Genomic DNA, 18,584 nt, shown 5'->3' with positions numbered 1-18,584 from the left:
GTTTCAGCAGAGAGAAATACACAGAATTCATATTCCAGCCATGCAGCCATGTACATCCAGTGCAAGACAAACAGACTTACATCCATTGCAAAACAAACGGAAACAGATGTAAAAACCCAAGACAGGCATTTTATTCACTTACTCTAGTGAGAATTACACTCACATACTTTTCACAGATGAAAACAGCTCCGAAGAGCACTGTATAGAGAACAAGCTAGAATAGTTCCAAAGCAAAGCTGAAGTTTATACGCCTTGTCTTCAACAGTGGTACAGCAGCACTCATGACAAAATCACTGGTGTTACTCAGGAAAACACTCTTACTAATAATATACCTTAACTAGATAGCAATGAATCAAGATACCCATCCTAAGAAAGGATGACCTCTTCTGTTCCAATTTGAGTGTCCTGTAATAAGAGTGTCTTTGGATTTGTCACTTGTTTACAAGCTGCTTACATTTTAAATGCTTTTAATGCCGTCCCTACATTTTTGGTTACTTTTACAGTGTTGCAAGCACCCAACCAAAAGTCTCCTAGAGGCATTGCTACCAAGAGCAGACAGAATCTAGCTTAGCATCTTCCATGACTCAAGGCTTGTTTTCAAGACAAGGCAGCGAGTCCAATGGGGGTGGAGGGAAGGTAAGAAGAGGCAGCTGTCTGGTAGCAACAGACTCTTGCTAGTGGACAATCATCTATCACCAGCACATTTTATATTAAACATAGTTTTAGCCCTGCAGTTGCTGAATGAGGGCAGAAACGTGGGTTTGCAGAAAACTAAAGGAAGGACCCACACCGTAAGCTGGCCCAAAACGATGACTCTGAAATGCAAGTATTTAAGAGCAGCAAGGTATAACCTACAGTGTACCACAGAGGAAGCATTTTCTTCCTACAGAATGTTACTGAATATTATAGTGAATACTATAACCCTAAAGTTTAGTAGCAACTCAGCTTGTTATCTGGGGACATGTAGCAATTTCCAGTGCTTAAAACCATGCGAAATAGAAAAGCAATGTCACTGCTCAGGTTGACTCCTGGCTGGTAACTACATTAAAGTGAAGCTGGCTGCCTGAGAATCTCCATTGTCATTCTGGGCAAGATAAGCTTTTCACTAATATTCCAAAATGGAATACTATTTTAAAGCAGGAATTTCAGGAAAGGAACATGTTGGATGCTGTACTGCGAAAGCATAATATAAGAAGCACTATGATTTACTAGTGAAAAATCTGAGTTATCAAAAGAGCATAATACTGGTATCTGGAGATATCAGAGGCACATAACTGAGAAGTAAATTGTTATGGAATAAAAGAGTATTTTGCTAATTAGCTTGGTTTTCAGATCTACACAATTGGTGGCAAGTCAAACAAGGCACTGATTAGTGCCTGAAATTTCTTAGTCTATTTTTCAGAAGTCTACTCAGCTTGGACAGAAGGCACCTGTAGATTTAAGAAAGTGGACAGTATGCACTACATAAGCTTTTCTCCTGCTGCGAAGATTCCATTAGCTGGAATCCCTGCTTCTTTGTGCTTTTATCCCAAAGACCTGGCGTCTGCAGGATCTTTATGACTAGTTCCTCAAAGGCATGTTGCACTCCATCCTCTGTTTTGGCACTTGTCTCTGGGGGAAAGGAAAAGAGAGGGGAAAAAAGCACACAAAGTAATATTTTATCTTATTTGCAGAGAGTACTCTTTTTTTGTAAAAAGTTCTTTTAGGACCAGAGAGAAGATACTGTAACTTTTTCATCTAGTAAACCTTATCTCCTTTCTCCCTTAATGGCACACCTACATTGATAATGACAAACAGAAATGCATCCCATCTCTCTGAAGCATCTAATTTTTCCACCCAGAAAACTTCCACTGTTTCCCGTTCTCTCCTAGAAAACTGGAATTGTTCTTAGGTTGCAATACCATATCTACAAGATGATTATTCCAGAACTAAGTTGGGAAACAAAGAAAGCAGAAGGAATAGCATTTTTTTTTCCATGTATTTGCTGTAGTTCCTTCTCCAAATCTTTTCAAGAAGTTTCACCTAAAGGTGCCTATTTTACACAATTTGTTCCCTATCTTTTTATTTTCCAGATCATACATTTTATTGTCAGTCTAAGCAATATTATATTATTAATATTATAATACTATGTCTGTCTTTTATGTCCCTGCAACAAACTTGGAAATGAAACAAATTATCTGTGGTCCCTGCTGGAATTAGTTAGGAGAGAGATTCCAGTCCCTAAGACTCTGAGTTAAAAAAAAAAGATTCAAGAGAATATAGAACTCATGCCTACACAGTATATGAAGGAAATCTCACTTTCAGCAAAAAGTATTTTCAATTACAGTCAGTGCAGAGCATCTCTGAAAAAAACAAAGCCTACAGCCATGCATATGGAACTGATGCCACAACAGGAACCCAAATTAATTCACTTCCAAAACAAAAAGACGACCTGAAATCAGTTTATTTGTACTTATTGATGCCGAAATAAATACATGAATGTACAAGTTTTTGGCACAGTTACTTACCTATAAAAAGCAGCGAGCGTTTTCTAGCAAACTGGAGTCCCTCTCTTCTCTCTACTTCACGATCAGGCTGCAGAGACGAATGAAGAACATGACTAAAATAAGCTACATTTGCCAGTTTTAGGAACTCCCTGGAAAAGCACCACTGCAGAACTGAAGTTTTGCTGAAAAGAAAGAGAAAGTCTATAAAGCCATGTAGCAATCATCGTCTGTTTTTTCCTGTTCTACAGTCAGCTTAAAAGCTGCAAAGAACTACGGCTATTAGGCAGAGCCAGTGAAGGAGGGTCAAACTGAAGGGCAGCAACATCAAATCAGCAGGAAATAGATGTATTGTTATCTTCTGAATCAGCAGGGAGCAAGGTACATGCCAGAAAGGAAGCTTTAATTGTCAAATAGCTGAAAAAGCTTACCAAAGATAACTGAAAAAGATGGCAAAGGAAGATAATGCCACCAAAATCTCAAGACACTAGCAGCATTAACTACTCGATACAGACATGCAGTCAGATAAAAATACCAGTTATGTAGTTCAGGATAGCTACACTAGAAACCTCTTGTAGTAAAGCAACAGCGAAATACATTTCACTAAGCAGCAAGCATCTAAGATATGTCAAAACCACCCAGATATATGCAGTGACTTCCCTTAATAGAATCACCCTCATTAATTGCATCTCTCCAGTAGCATTTCCAGGAAGCTAACAAGATCTTCTTCCCAAATGAGGTAGTAAATGGAGCCTGCCTAGCCTAGGTTCCTCAGTTACAGAGCATATCACCTCCTCACTCAAGAGATCTGTTAGTTTCAGAGCTTATCTCCCATTTATACTCTATAATGACTGAGTAATCAGTGGAAGAGCGTAAGACGATGCATTTCTAAACTGACCTTATCGGTTTTATTGCCAACTAACATCTTCACAGTGTTGCTTTTGTTGGTATACATTTCCAGCTCATTCAGCCAGCTCTCTAGTCCTGTGAAAGTGTCTTTTCTCGTAACATCATACACTGGTAACAGAGGAAAAGGAGCTTAACAGATGTAGAACCTTGATCAACGTTTACTTCATCATGGCAGAACTTAGTCCCTACTATCTCATATTGCCCCAAAGAATAAGTAGTAGTAGGGAACTGGAGAAAGATGCAGCCATATGGTCTTTCCAGAGCTGGAACACATTGGCTGTTCTCGCCCAAAGTCTCTAGGGATTACAGAACATAAGCATCTCTGCAACACATCTGTGACTGGAAATCAGGCTTCACAGCTGAAGTCTTTTACCTGTTGCTAGTTCTGAATTGGGCCACACAGAATATTTTAAAATAATAGGTATTTTCTCACCTCATTTAAAATATAATTACATGTATGCACTGCTGTTAATTAACACCATTCTGGGTGTTAGTAAAAAGTGACTTTTGGTCACTTCGTAACTGCATTCGTTTAATCACTAAAGTTAAAAAAGCTGCATCATGTCCAGAAAGAGTATTTTGTACAGCAAGGTGTTCAGCCATCACAATCCCTGAGAATAACACTGCCCTCTTTTTCTAAATTGGTAATTACACAGAAAGGGAGTAGCCATCTATAACTTGAGCTGTAAACCTCATGTTTTATAGTAATCACATATTCTAATCACAGTTTCTAACAAATAAAAATTAAAAAATAAAGACATTAGAGAAAACAAAACATAAAAAACAATTTGCTTTATAACCAGAAATTCACCAGAATAGTTATTACAAAGCTGATAATTCATCCCTTGCAGAGTGACACTGCTGTATTTTTAATTTAAAATATTTTAAAGAATCATTATTTCCTGCCAGTAGTTCTGCATATTCAGTGTTTGAACTAACGGTTCAGAAATGCTGTAAAGAACACTGAGAGAATCAGAGGAACAACATGTACATTTAGATAGTAAGACCGTGCTTCTGCGATCATGTTTCTCATCCATATGCTTCCTACCTAAAACAACCCCTTGAGCTCCTCGGTAATAACTGGGAGCCAGTGTTCTAAAGCGCTCTTGTCCTGCTGTGTCCTAGAGGAAAAAACAAACAAACACACACATATACAAAAAAAAATACATTTAGAACAAAAAAGGTAACTTAAATTACACAAAATAACATTTTTCTGACCAGCAAGGACAAACAAAACCGTAACAGAATGAGGGAAGCACTCAGAAAACTTCGGCAGTAGCAACAGAAAATGATAAGGGGTAGAAAAGCCTGGAGAGGACTGGATTGAAGGTTAAAGTGAGAAGCACAGACACTTGTACCACAAGTGAGACAACAACTAAGTAAATGGGACTTAAATAAATAAAGATTATTCCTGCAAGCCAAGCAGCTGGGTTTAGTCAACTAACAGTCAGCTGAAGTGAACAAGGTGGGGAGTAACTGGTTTTCAAGTCGAGAAAGGAGAAATGGTGGTTCCCCCGAAAAGTAATGCACCTTTTGTTCCTTCCAAACAGGAAAGGAAAATTCAGTTAGAACTATTCCAAATTTACTGAGACTGTAAGCAGGCAAGAAACTTAAAATAAGTAGTTTTATTAAATTATTACTGCATTATGTCACACTCTCATGAATCTTGCAAATAGTTCCTACGTGCAATGTGAAATTCAGACCCCCCCCCCCAGAACAAACAAGGAGGCAAAGAAGTTACACAATTTATTATTATTATTTTACAGAGAAGAATATGTACAGATTACAATAGACAGACTAACAGCTATGTTATCATTTATTTCTACTTTGCTGTATTAAAAAAAAAAAAGAGTTAGACTAGAACCTGCAATATATTGACTTAGATCAGGTATCCTTACTAAGAATATTCCAAGGTATCCACGAACACGTGGATAACAAAGTAAAAGCCTTGATGCTCTGTACACGCATTGGGGTTTTTATTTAACACACACAACTGCCCTGCTTTTTCCCCCTAATTACCAGTTTCTCCTGATGCTGTTACAGACTGCTGCAAAGTGCCTTTTCCAGCTATACGACTTGTGCAGGTTCTGGCCCTGCTTTTCATTGCCCAGCAAGGAGGCACACCCCTGGGTAATTATTAGGCCAAACATTTCTTGGTTACTCTCAACAAAGCTTCTGCTTTGCACACATGTTGAGAATACAAACAACACGTACGGTCACTGGCTAGACCAACCGTGACTTCAACACTCTTGCTCTACATTCTGTACAGAGTGTGAATGAAAACAAAGAAATAATGCCCATTTTGATACTTACTTAGTTTCGTGAATACCAGCCCAAGACATGTTGCCGTCCTTTCAAAAGTCCCAATTACTTAATCCTGAATAGTGTGTTCTTTCTGAAATAGCTATGACCACACACATAAAGTCTCCCCTTTCTAGGGCTCTTTCACTCCATTTAGGAGAGTACACACGGAGCTATAACAATATTATAAAGATGCCTGAACATATAGCTGCAATCTGATTTCCCACTTGTCACATTCTGGAAATACAGTTCAGGGCAAATGCTGAAGTCTCCCAATAAATCCAGACCAACCTTTCCATAGTTCATAATTAAGTATACTTTTGTTTCCATCATTTTAACCAAAATAAAGTGTCTGGAGTGTTTCTGATATACTACACAGAGAGTTCGCTGCACAGCCCCTACAGGAAATAATGCAAATTATCCCCCAGAACATCACTTCTCTGCAATTTACTTGACATGAGTGTTGTCTGTCTTGGGTCATACAGGCACGCAATACCTGCCTTTCTTGCAAGGCCACATCTTCAAAAGTCTAACAGAGAATTACCGAAACACAGAGGTGTAAGTGCAGGAATGAGCACTCGATCTCTACTGGAACTGAAGGAAATCCCCAGACCAGAGCAACGAAGCGTTTATCTGTGTTCTGTAAGAACTTCGCCCCCAATTCCTGTGTTCAGTCTGACAAACGTGACATACGTATAAATGTGTGTGTAAAAATACTGAGAAGAGACTAAGAAAACAGGAAAAAGGTGCACTTCAGAGCAATACTGTGAGTCAAGAGCTGACCTTTTCAAGACTGACTTTTACACCCCATGTACATTGGCACTACATGTGCACAACCTTGGCATGCTGATGTTAGCAAAGAGGGTGGAAAAAAGAAGTTCCCACATCCGTCCGGAACAGAACCTACCCATATTGCAAGCTGCACTGCGTGGCCATCTACCACCATTTTCTTCACTTTGAAATCAACACCTGCGACGTGAAAAGAAGGGAAGACCTGTCAGAAGGAACCGGAGGGATGGCAGCAAGGCCAAGAAGCCAGCCCCCTTCTTCCCTCACAGCCCCCCGTTCCCATCACAGCCCTCTGGCATCCCTCACAGAGCCCCCCACTCCCCTCACAGAGCCCTGTGTTCCCCCCCATAGCCCCCCACCATCCCCTCAAAGAGACCCCACTCCCCTCACAGAGCCCCCTGTTCCCCTCCTGGCCCCCCACCCCCCTCGCAGCCCCCCGCCATCGCCTCACAGAGCCCCCAGTTCCCCCCATAGCCACCCCACCACCCCCTCACAGCCCCCCACAGCCCCCGGCCTCACCGATGGTGGGCTTCAGGCACGGCTCAAACGAGCCATCGGTGAACCTCAGCAGGAGGCTGCGGGGCAAGCAAACAAGCCAGAAGTCAGCCCGGTGCCGGAGGGGGAGAAGGGGGGGCACCCTCCCCGACCCCCCCCCCCCCCGGCCTCACCTGGACTTCCCCACGGCGCTGTCCCCGACCAGGAGCAGCTTCAGGGTGAGGCCCGAGGCCTCCATCTCCCGCCCGCCGGGGGAGGGGGGGTCGGAGCGAAATGCCCGGTGCCCGCTCCTCGGCTCCCCGACCCCGCCGGCGGAACCAGCTGACGGGGAGGGGGCGCTCCGCCTACCGGGCGGCGGCCGCTGCCAGGCGGGGCGGAGCGGGCCCGGGGCCCGGCCGAGCTGCGCTGCGCTCCAAGGCCCGGCGGTGCTTGGAGAGGGAGGGGGGGGAGTTGGAGAAGGTGGGGGGGGGGGGGCGGCGGCGGATAGAGGCCGGGAGCCGGCCATGTCCGATTACGGGATCTCGGTGGAGGAGCTCAACGACCTCCTGGCTAACGGCAGCGGCTGCTACAGCCTGCCCAGCGCGCACAGCAACGAGGTGGTGCCGCGCATCCACGTGGGGAACGCGTGAGTGCGGCGGGCCGGGGCCGGGGCCGAGGCCGAGGCCGAAGGAGGGAGGCCCGCGAGGGGCGAGGCCGGGCCCGGGGCGAGGCGCGGGGCCGCGGGGGGCTGCGAGGGGCTGCGAGGAGGCCGGAGCCGGGGTGGGGGTGCTGGGGCTTGGGGTGGGGTGCTGGGGCCTGCCGGGCCTGCAGGGAGGCCAAGGGTGCGAGGTCCGGCTGGGGGCTGCTGCTGCTGCTGCTGGAGCCTGGCGAAGTTGCGTCCCCTAAGTGGCACCCGCTGAGGTGTTTGGCGGCCTGTCGAGTGCCCAAATCTAAGCTGCCAGAGAGCCGAAGCAAGGTTACAACGTCACACTTGTGTTTTAAGAGCGAAACATGCCGGCGCCGGGCTTTTATTTCCTCCCGGTGTTTCCTAATGTTGCTCATACGCTGTGGTCAGCGCCGCTAACCCGCACGGAAAAGGGAGGAGAGCCGGGATGCCCGAGGTGGATGTGCAGGAGCATCTCCCGGAGCCGTTTCCAACGCCAGTGCAATGACCCTGAGTCAGAGGAATAAGGTGGAACGAGAAGAAGGAGCAAAGGAGCCATGGGCATGTTAGGTCGCAGTTTAACCATGTGCAAAATGACATAAAGCAGGGGTTTAATAGGAGTCGCCTCCCCTCCCCAGGAAGTGATTGGTCAAATGAATGTTTCTGCGCTCAGAGACCTAACTAACCTCAATTAAATAGCAATAGATGTGAGCCAGAGGCTTACAGATGTGGCTAGGATAAAAGCCCTTAAAAATAGGAAAGCTTGTTCAGGGTTCACCAACAGCTCTTTCCTCAGCCATGTGATGTTTATTTTTTGCACCAAGATTATTTCAGTTATTTGTTCATTCCCATCATCTCCTGCTGACTCTCTGTCTGTCTTTGTCCTCTTGATATGTGTGTAGAACAGTAGATTCTTGGTCTTACGTGGAGCTTCTAACTCCTACAAAAACGTAAGTCAAACCCATCAGTTTTCATTAACATTCTCCCAAGACAAACCAGACTTGGCCTTGGTCACACCCAGTTGATGCGGGACACGCTCATCTAGAGATAGGACCCAAATCATTATCTGCTGACAGCCACCTTCTCCTTCGTATTTTTAGCAGTTATCTGAAGACATAAAGCCTTTGCCTACAGGGTCTGAAAATAGATGGTTTGTGCATTAAATAATTAAAAATAATTTTGAGGATAGCAAGCAACTACGAGCTAGTTTTCACTGTTCAGTAAATTATTTTAATTATACACTACGGATTTTAATATATTCAGATTCAAGATTGCATAATAATAGAGGATGCATATGTAAGTTACAAGATGGAAAATGGCTGTTGGAAATTCTTAGCTCAGAGAAGGACTTTTTATGTAATAATTGACAGTCAAAGTCATCCTGAGCACTAGTGCAATTTGTAGCAAAACAGCAGTGTAACTGCTGGGTGGACTGACAGACGATGTCCAGTTCTACTGTCAGGGTTTTTAAAAGGATGCTGAAGAACTGGGGAGGACAGCTAGAGGTAAGAAATAACAGAAAACATTTCACAATGGGAACAAACAACCTACTTCATCTATCGAGGCTTAGTAAGCAATAATATACGTGAAGCATCCACAAAGAGCTAAGATAATGCAGTGCTGTAACTGAATGCGTGACTGTGTATTGCGATTCGGTCACTGCAGGCTGAATTTGATAGCCCCAGACGGGAAATAAGACCAGCTCTTAAGAGGGTTTTTTCTACCGAACGGGGTTGTGCTATAGTAGTTGTCATTCTGAAAAAAATCAAGCTGTGCAGGTCTGTTCTTGTGCCAGTCCCAGCTCCGTGTCCCTCTGCTGTACTCTCCTTGTGTTAAGGCTAACGGGAGAGCTGGTTTTATGACCTGGCTCATTCATCTATGAACTGCTGGGGGAGTAAACCAACGCTGCACGTGGCCTGTCAGCCTTTGTGCATATGTGGGTCCAACAGTGTGCAAGGCATCGAGAAAGCTTTTACTGCCGTGCGCAAGAAAAAAGCCTCAGCTTTCTTTGGGCCCTGTATTTGCAGATCATTAGTCTGTCTTGTTCCTTCCACAGAGCTTGAGGTACAGCTCGTATTTTCAGCCACCTCGGTACAGTATGCATCAGACTGGCACTCGCCTCATATCTCGGGTTTGGCCTTTGTTGCACAAATCTTCTTAGCGAATCTCCGAGGAGCTGTTGGAAGCACTTTGCGTTGTGCTACAGGGAAGTCGGGGAGAGCAGTCCAGCAGAACAAAGTAATGCGGTCATTAGCTCTGACATTCAGATCTCTGCTTTGACTTGGATGGATCAAACACTTTTGCAATGTAAGGCCACATTTATGACTACAGATGGCAGAGATTTTATAACAATCTGAATTTACAGACTAGCCACATCTGTAGAGAGTTTGAATGTGGGGAGATTGGAGTCCCAATACCTGGCATAAAAGCCATAAAATTTGAACAGGCTTTGTGCAGGAATTCTTAGGAAGAAGGTAAAACGTCTGAGTGAGATTCAGAAACTTCTGTTCAAAGCCATTTAAAATATTTTGCATAGAGGTGCTGCTATCTCTCCTTATGAGTGACTCATCTTTGGATAAAATTGACAGTACTGAGACATTAAAGAGGATGAGATTAAATTGGGTCATAGTGTCAGATACCAATTTATCTGTCAGGTACTGCATCTTCTGTGCAATACATCAAAGTTATAATTAATGAAACAGAGATAAAATGATAAAATACTTTGAAAATAATGCTTTTGCATCTCACAGTAGACAGTTCTAACCTTTCGAAGAGATTAGACAAGGTTTCTGAAGATGAGTCAAAATGTACTATCAGTAAAACAAGAATTATTATATTGGTGACATTAGCACAATTACATATTTTCCAAGCAACAACACTGCAAGACAATTCAGAATATGTCAGAAGTACAAATCATTTCCTATTACTGCAAAAGTCAAGATGTCTTTGAGTGTAGCATCTTAATCAAAGACTGGGACAGCTGGACAGCCCGCATCTTTATCAGGTTGGCAGATGACACATCTGAGTTTTCTGGCTGCTTGAGTGTGTGTGGTTAACACACGAAGCAATTACTTGTTCTTAACGGGCATGCTGTAAGGAGTATGAAAGACATTCTCCCAAAATTAACATTAAATTGAGTGACTCTAAGGGAAGAAGTGGTGAGGAAGCAATTTCGCATGAACATAACAGTAGAAATTAAAACGTGTTATCAGATGGTTTTTTATTCCATATTAAGGACTTGGTTTATTTGCTTAGGTTATTTGCTATTTGTTATTTATATTTAGGTTCATTTGCTTGGTTTATTTGCTTAGGTGACCAGGTGCATGGGTAATGCTATATGGCAATCCATTACAGCATCGCTTACCCTTAATTCCAGATGCACGGTTTCTTAAGAACTGTGTTTTGTGGTTGGTTGGTTGGTTGGTAAAATTGTTCATCTCTGTTCAAAGAAACACTTATTAATTCTGGTACAGGGTGAGGAACAGGGAACTTCTGTATTGAGAACAGACAAGGTCCCATGAATTCTCCTGGGGAAACAGGAGAGGCTGATGTTAGCTTCTCTCCACAACCTGTAGGAGCTAGCATTTCAACGCTGAACACCATGCAGCTGGACTGAAATGTCAGGGAGAGATCCGACTGTTGGGAAGGAGAAAAAGAAATGGTACACAAATATTCTGTTTTTCACCAACAGCTGTGTAAGGAAATCAGCTATAAATCAGAAAAAATCATTCACTGAGAATGTGGTTGCCTCCAGGTGAGCCAGAACTGTGTTGCCAGACTCAGCCATGTCGTTGGACACAAGCTCCTACTGCTCCTACTGCAGATATGTACCGATCTACCTCCTGCTACTTAGACCAGACAAAACATAGGAACTCGCAACTGAATTAATGCTTTTTGTTTTGGCCTTGCCCTGTAGGATTTACTTTTGTGTTGCAAGCAGAATTCCCCTGGCACTGGTACTTGTCCCCTGGCACAGATGATGTCCTGCCAGATGGAAAAATCTGTCAACATTTGTTTGGGTAATGAAGTTCTTTGCAGATATTTGGCCCATCGCCATAGTTGTTTGGCACAGAGAGCCGAAAACGTAGGAGCTTCACTCATGCATAAGGATTCACGTGCTTACATTATAATTTAAGGGGTGAAGAGTCATTAGGAGAAAAGGAACGCTCTAGATGTTCATATAGCCTTGAATTACGTGAAGATTGTGAGCAAACACACGAGACTCAGAGATTCATATAAACGCAGACTAACTCATTTGGGCGTTATATTAATTTTAAAAAAAATTGCTAGGTGTCCAGCCAAAACCCTGAGGTGCATTGCTGTCCCTTAGAAACTTGTCCAAAAACATAACGTGCAAATGCTTAGCTGAGCTTAATATTAAGACTCCTTGAATTTGCAGCTTACGAATTGAGCCTTGGGGAGGTTTTTCTAAGATTTCTATTTCCACATCCAGTAACACACACAATGAAAGCTGCCTTAAAAAGAAAGCAAACAAACAACAACAACAACAAAAAACACACACAAAAAAACACGTTTATGTCTGTTTAGGCTACATCTTTTCACAGAGTGTGCAGGAACTGAGTTCTCTATCAAATAAAACCTGTCACGTTCTGCTGCTGTTGACCAGTGGGCTCGCATTTTACTAGGCAACCACACGCTGTGATCAAATAGATCTTCCTTTATGTATTATTTTTTCTATAAACCAAAGTTCAGATAAAATGGATGTTCAGACCATCCGCTAGAGTAGCAAGTACTGCTTACCTGACCCTTGCAGCAGTGGTTGTAGGCAGCAGAGGCTTTTTATAACTGGTTCTTAAATTAGCGTATGTAGATAGTGGTTAATCTTAGGAGTGACTATCCTGGGCTTTCTCTTACCACCTGTATTTTCTTAATTTGGTCAGAATTTTATGTTCAGAAAGAGTAATAACTTTATGCTCTAGTAGGATTTAAGAGATTAAGTTTCAGGTGTTCTCTGCTCAGTTATCAGCCAAGAAAGCAGCCTTCTCTCATACAATTAGTGACCGGGGCTCTAAATATTTCTGTGAATGTAGAATATGCAGCTAATTTGAGCACTGTGTATTTAGCATCTATCAACAGAAAAATAAAAGCTTTTGGTTAGCAGTAGCTTCTGGGGACATCATAAATACTGAGACGATTCACCGAGTTCTAATGGTTTTCTTGACACTTTTTATCATACAGGTTCATAGCCAAGAACATTACGAGGCTGCAGCGCCTGGGGATAACCCATGTTCTGAATGCAGCAGAGGGGAAGTCGTTCATGCATGTGAACACTAATGCAGAATTCTATGAAGGCACAGGCATCAGATACCATGGCATTAAAGCTAACGATACACAAGAATTTAACCTCAGTCGCTATTTTGAGGAGGCAGCTGATTTTATTGAGAAAGCACTTTCCCAGAAGGATGGTAAGGCAAACTGAAATGTCTTTCTGCCGTGTTTTCTGTGCACTGCATATGTGTTAGTCATTTATTTCACTGTTTAAAATGGTTCATTGCTCAGATTTTCAGCTGAACAGGCAAGTCAGTAATTCAGATCAAGACTTGGGATCAAAGACACCTGAGTACACAATAAAACAATCTTCTGTCTGTACTTGTGGACATCCAGTATATGTTAAGTGGAAGTCTGTCATTGTAGAGGTGACTTTGCAAAGTGAAACAGCAACTGCATCCTAAAATAGTGCCTGTCTAGGAAGACATGTTCTTGTTTTTCCTTAGACATTGTAAATCATATGAAAAATCCAGAAAATAAATGCAGGATCTAAACGCTGTTTAAAGACACTAGAAGTTAGAGACAAAAATGATACAGGTACTGCATTGCTGTGTAGTACTCACAAAACCTCTTAGGTGCTTTCTTTCCAAATGTACAGTAAGGATGGAGACTCTAGCCTTATAATTTTTTATTTTACTATTTTGTGTGACAATTACCTCGTTATTCCCTAGGATTCCAGGAAGGTTGCAGATGATATTTGTGGTGGTGTTGATTGCCACACTTTTCTAGAGTTTCCTCAGAACAGAAATCTGAGGACATAGTGCAGTGGGCCAGACAGTGCTTTGTGTCTGACTATTTCAGCATACCACTTATTTCTACATATGCTTGATTTCTTTCTTGCTTCATGAGTGAATGTGAAAGAGGAGGAATGACACAATTCTAGACAATTCTAGGCGTTATTTCTCTGAAGTGGGCAAAAGGGGAGTTAGAGCTGTGATATGCTTTGGACAGATTGAGAGAAGTTTTACCTCCAATTTGGTAACGTATAAAAATTCTGAAAATTAACATACAGCTCTTGCAATTAGCTTTTTGACCAACTGATACAGGTTGCAGCAGGAAGAGTTTTAACAGTGCCAGCTGTGCCATGACTGTCCCCACCGAGTTACACTAAAAACACATCGCAGTCCTCTGAACAGTTGCAGAATGGATCTGAATTTACAGTACCAGTTCTACTTGGTGATTCTTTTAGCCTTAATATTGTCTGCGGTGCCTGCCACTGTTTTCTTACCGCGGTAAACGAACAGGAACTTTGTGGCTAGGTGATGTTGGAGCCAGTTTTAAGATTAACTCACTACTGAAATTAGATAGTCTTTGTTTGACAGTGAAGTGTAGAGTAAGGACAGTGAAGTGACAAGGGATGCAGTGGTATTGTCTCCTGCAGTTTTGTTTTAGCAGTGTAGCTGCGTGAAGTTCAGGAAGGTAGCTAAATGAAGGCAGGTCTGCTGTACTAAAGGCAGCCCCTAAGACTCACTGCCTTTCCCAGAGGAAGGTTACAAGCCCTTTTGTATAGAGGAGGTCAATTCTCTTCTACAGACATGCTTAAGGATCTCTAAATCTAGCTAATTCATGGCTACAGGCCCTCAGGAAATATAAAGAATAAATTGTTTTAGCTGTTTGACTTGCTTCTGATTAGAGGTTTGCCTTGAGCTGCAAAGCCTCTACAGCTCAAAGCAAATGTGGTAACAGGCTTTCTGCTAGTGTGGTTCAGAGCAAGTTGTGGTCATTATGAAAAAGTGTACGTACAGTTCATCTGTTCTCTTGTCTCGGGAAAGAATTTGCCCTGGAGAATAGCCTGGGACTGTATTTTATGTCTGGAAAAGCAGGTCAAAGAGGACACAGCTGAGAAGCAATAAAAATGAGTTAAATTTCTCAAGGGGATTAGCGGCTTGCTTAATTATTGTTGGACACCAACCTACAGCATTTCCCCAATAAATATGAGGAATGATTTCCCTAATCAGTTAGCTGGAAGCATTTTATTGGTGCTGGCACTGGTGCGATTAGATACTTCTGGTTCTTGTTGCTGCATAATCAGTGGTTTCATTTACTTGAGTGTTAGTGTGACTTCACAAACGGCCAGAGAAGTAGCCAGGTAGGATCCAACATGGGGTTAGCATAAGAATTGCCAGCAGTGCACTATAAAGGCTGGATATCTTTGAAGAGATGCAGTGTATGACAAACAGCATGTTGTTGTCTTCAGCATATTTTAAACTGTGCATTATTTATTTATGCTCTTTGGTACTGGTCATCTTTAGGGGCAGGATTTGTTCTCAAATACAAAGATAAGAGAAAAATGGACAGGCACAGGTTGGCCTTTGTAATATGGTAGCAAATACATTTTAGTAGAGTGATGTAGAACTAGGTTTTTCTGCATTATTCGTGATGACAGATGGTAGCAACTAACAACGATAGCACCTTTCTTCCAAGTTTTACATAGCTTTGGCAGCATTCTGAATTTAGAGTCCTCAAGCTACCGAAGGACTAATTATTACGCTTTATATCCTAGCTATTTCATGTTGCCTTTCAATCACATATTCCATTATAACCCACCTTGTGACCTGTCTTCCCTGCAGGACAAGTGTTTGTGCATTGCCGTGAGGGCTACAGCCGTTCTCCTACCCTGGTCATCGCCTACCTCATGCTTCGCCAGAACATGGATGTCAAGTCTGCTTTGATCACTGTCCGGCAGAAGCGAGAGATTGGCCCTAATGATGGCTTTCTAAGGCAGCTTTGCCAGCTAAATGAGCAATTAGTGAAGGAGGGCAAACTGAAGCCCTAAAACAGAGCACTGTAGTATTTTTCAAAGTTTCTCAAATCGGCAGAGGATGTGTTAAGTGCTTAAGATTCCCTACCCGCAAGCTAAGCCACAGAATGTGAGGGAGACAGAAAGCCTGCTCTTACCTAGTGAAAGTATCTTTCTCAAACTGTAGGTCTGTCTTTCAAGATGGCACCAAATGGTGTCACTTCTTGGAGCTGTTGCAATAAAGAGGTGTATTTAGAGGGGCAACTCTAGTGATAACAGCTGTTTTCGCAAGTATTTCAGAGCCCCCTTGCAGACTGTATAACACGTGCTTTGCATTGACATTGCATTGTCTCATTAAGCTTTGTGTTTTCTCCCACCAGAGCACCATTTTCTGAGAGCCCCAACACATCTCTCACTCTTAATTGAAGTACTGTGTTTTCTAAAGCTTCTTCATGCACACAGGTGCCTAAAGTTTGAGTGTAGGAGCTTCAAGGAACGGAAGCATATATGCAAATGCACAGGTGCACTCTCTTGTGAAATGAAGTATGCAGTGTTGTGTTTAGTGTGGATATATGCAATACACAGTGTGTGGTAGTAAAGCCATTTAGCGCCTGATCTTGATGCACACTGGATTTCCAAGACTATTTGTACCTCTTGCTGTTGTGATTGACATGAAAGTCTGATAAATGCTTTTTTATCTTTGTTTTAAACTCACTAGAAAAAAATGTTGAGTAAATGTCGAGGATCAGACTTCAGCAAGGAAGAAATAATGTCTGTATTTAGGAGTGCTTGCACTGGGTGTGTGAAAAAGTCCTCAGTATCAGAATAGAAGGGCTCCTGAGGTTTGTACTGAACTACAGTCTCTCTCCCTCCTTTGCTGTTGCTGTTTATTAATGCAGAATGGAATGATCACATATATAGAGTCCTTCCAGTATTGCAGCACAGATGTGCTTACAGTTTGTTGGTACACTGACTCGTTGGATTGTTTGCATGGTTCCATTAAGTAGAAATGAACATTGTTAAGTGCCACGTGGAAAAGGAAACATTTCCTTTTATTAAAATAAATCATGTCTTGATGCTGTTTGACGTGGAGATGAAATGAGTCATTGCAATGATGGGAGAGGAAGCTTTGTTTACAGTATGCCTGACTCGGGGTGTGTGTGCCTGTCAGTTAGTGTAGCACTATTAATGCAGAGGATCTCCCACTGCAAACCCAGAATTGTTGGTTAAACTGACAAAACCCTAAGATGTTTGTGTTCCTTTTTCTGTGCTTTAATGTAGATCTAGATTTTAAAATCTAAACGCTATTTTAACTAGAAACACTATTGTATTAGTAATCCATGTAAGCCCAGAGCCAGTTTTGTGCATTCATTTCACTAAACAACGAATCACAAAGGACATAACATTGTTTTTCTTCTAGTTGATTTGTTGGTTTTTTTTGCTACCTATATAGCTATATAACTTGCTTGAAATTAAACTGCAGATGTGTTTCTTCTGGATGAAGACAGGACTTATTTCTGTTTCCTTGCATAGGACGGGAACTGCCAAATCAAGAAGCCCTTTGCCTTTTGTGGCCTTTAAAGGGGCAACTGGAGAACATTCTGCATACATAGTGTTGTTTCCTTTCACCTTCCTACAGTCAGCCAGTGTTTAGTGCTTGCTTTGAAGCAGGATGGCTCAGTAATAATGAGCTGTAGTAAATTTCATTGGCTAATTACATACCTGTTTGCTTTCTCCCATTGTATCAGGATTAAATGATTTGCTGCTTCAAAATTCCTGGTTACTACTTTCATACTACTTAGTTTGTGGAATAGGAATACTGGCCTTACCTATTCTATTATAATTCATCCATACTGTAGTCTTATAAATCACACTTTTAATTTTTTTACTGTGGGCACAGATCTTTTTCCTGTCTCATCTCACACCATATATTCATAATACCTGTCCACGCTACAAGAAAAAAAAAGGAGGTTCGTGTGCATGTACTGTGGCTTTGAGCTGTTACTTAGAACTCAAAAATTCCAGTCCATTGAAGAGCTAAGACAATATTAGGCATTAGATCTTTTGTTACCATTGCACAGACTACAAAAAGGCTAATAGTTGTCTGAATAAAACCAAAATGGTTTGTTGAAGTGCAGTCTGTTTACTATGTGGTGATGTTTTTGTACAGTTCTACAAGTCTATAATGAACTGTATAAAATGTTGACAAATCAAGAAATACTGCCACATCAAAAAATAAAGGAATTTGTTCTTATGTTCAGTATGCCCTTTTAATTGGTATGTCCTTTCTTTACTTCCGGTGGTAACTTTAGTGATACTCTGGCCCATTTATCTGAGTCTAACAAAGCTTATTTAACAAACATTTTGGAATATTTGATGGATTGAAATAAAGAAGACACCATTTCAAATTCATTTAAAAACCTGAGCTCTGAGACAGTATGTGCTATTGTGTGTTACTGATGGGTGACTCGGTAATGAAACCATTTCTAGCTCTGCTTTTAGAATAGGCTAACTAGGGTCTCTGTAAAATATGCATCTGTCATAGAACAAAGATAGCTACCGTGTCAAATCCAGCACAATGCAAGAAAATGCAATAACTTGGGGTTTTTGTACTTAAGAGTTAGAGAACTTAAAAAGTGGGGAAGAGTGGGGGCGAGAGCTATTGTCGTTTTATAGCAAGGAACAAAGAAGAAAGTTCAGATACATAATGGGCCTTCTAAAATGATGATATGTGTAAAAACAAATCCGCCTTGTACCTCATGCTGAGCTAAGTCTCTCAGCCATTGCATAAGCTCAGGAGAGAAGTTTGTATCCTAGAAATAAAATTCAAAGCAAGAACAACATTTTCTGAGTGCATTCCTCACCCTTTCTTTGGTCCTGCAGCTAGGACTACACCTACCCCCTTGGCAGCAACCATGTTTTATGTAGCATGCTC

The 18,584-nt window shown here is 42.0% G+C and overlaps 2 protein-coding genes across 3 annotated transcripts; one reads left to right on the top strand and one right to left on the bottom strand.

Moving 5' to 3' along the window:
* Positions 1-109: 109 nt before the first annotated feature.
* Positions 110-7,284, bottom strand: LOC121059764 (ras-related protein Rab-18-B-like). Its single transcript, XM_040536922.1, has 7 exons — positions 7,151-7,284; positions 7,002-7,057; positions 6,601-6,662; positions 4,441-4,513; positions 3,382-3,500; positions 2,508-2,574; positions 110-1,611 (listed from the first exon to the last, which is right to left on the bottom strand). Exons 1-7 carry the CDS (start codon positions 7,213-7,215, stop codon positions 1,439-1,441), a joined length of 615 nt encoding a protein of 204 aa, XP_040392856.1. The 5' UTR covers positions 7,216-7,284; the 3' UTR covers positions 110-1,438.
* DUSP3 (dual specificity phosphatase 3) lies at positions 7,251-17,903 on the top strand. Of its 2 annotated transcripts, none has more exons than XM_040536909.1 (3): positions 7,251-7,573; positions 12,820-13,046; positions 15,480-17,903. In XM_040536909.1, exons 1-3 carry the CDS (start codon positions 7,251-7,253, stop codon positions 15,683-15,685), a joined length of 756 nt encoding a protein of 251 aa, XP_040392843.1. In that variant the 3' UTR covers positions 15,686-17,903. The 2 variants fall into 2 exon arrangements, with proteins under 2 accessions (XP_040392843.1, XP_040392844.1); XM_040536910.1 differs by lacking the exon at positions 7,251-7,573 and adding an exon at positions 9,706-9,927.
* Positions 17,904-18,584: the final 681 nt, after the last annotated feature.

Source organism: Cygnus olor, chromosome 25 (assembly GCF_009769625.2).
Source record: "Cygnus olor isolate bCygOlo1 chromosome 25, bCygOlo1.pri.v2, whole genome shotgun sequence".
Lineage (NCBI taxonomy): Eukaryota > Metazoa > Chordata > Aves > Anseriformes > Anatidae > Cygnus > Cygnus olor.
The sequence above is the reverse complement of the archived record's forward strand: the minus strand, read 5'-3'. Positions and strand labels throughout refer to the sequence as shown.

What these genes read in the sequence shown, in the direction of transcription:
- LOC121059764 (XM_040536922.1), bottom strand. Translation starts at nt 7,215, where the DNA reads ATGGAGGCCTCGGGCCTCACCCTGAAGCTGCTCCTGGTCGGGGACAGC. An exon ending in AGCGCCGTGGGGAAGTCCAG is followed by an intron (nt 7,058 to 7,150) that starts GTGAGGCCGGGG and finishes CTTGCCCCGCAG; the next exon opens with CCTCCTGCTGAGGTTCACCG. An exon ending in CAGTGCAGCTTGCAATATGG is followed by an intron (nt 4,514 to 6,600) that starts GTAGGTTCTGTT and finishes TTTTTCCTCTAG; the next exon opens with GACACAGCAGGACAAGAGCG.
- DUSP3 (XM_040536909.1), top strand. Translation starts at nt 7,251, where the DNA reads ATGCCCGGTGCCCGCTCCTCGGCTCCCCGACCCCGCCGGCGGAACCAG. An exon ending in CCAGCGCGCACAGCAACGAG is followed by an intron (nt 7,574 to 12,819) that starts GTGGTGCCGCGC and finishes TTTATCATACAG; the next exon opens with GTTCATAGCCAAGAACATTA. An exon ending in AGCACTTTCCCAGAAGGATG is followed by an intron (nt 13,047 to 15,479) that starts GTAAGGCAAACT and finishes TCTTCCCTGCAG; the next exon opens with GACAAGTGTTTGTGCATTGC.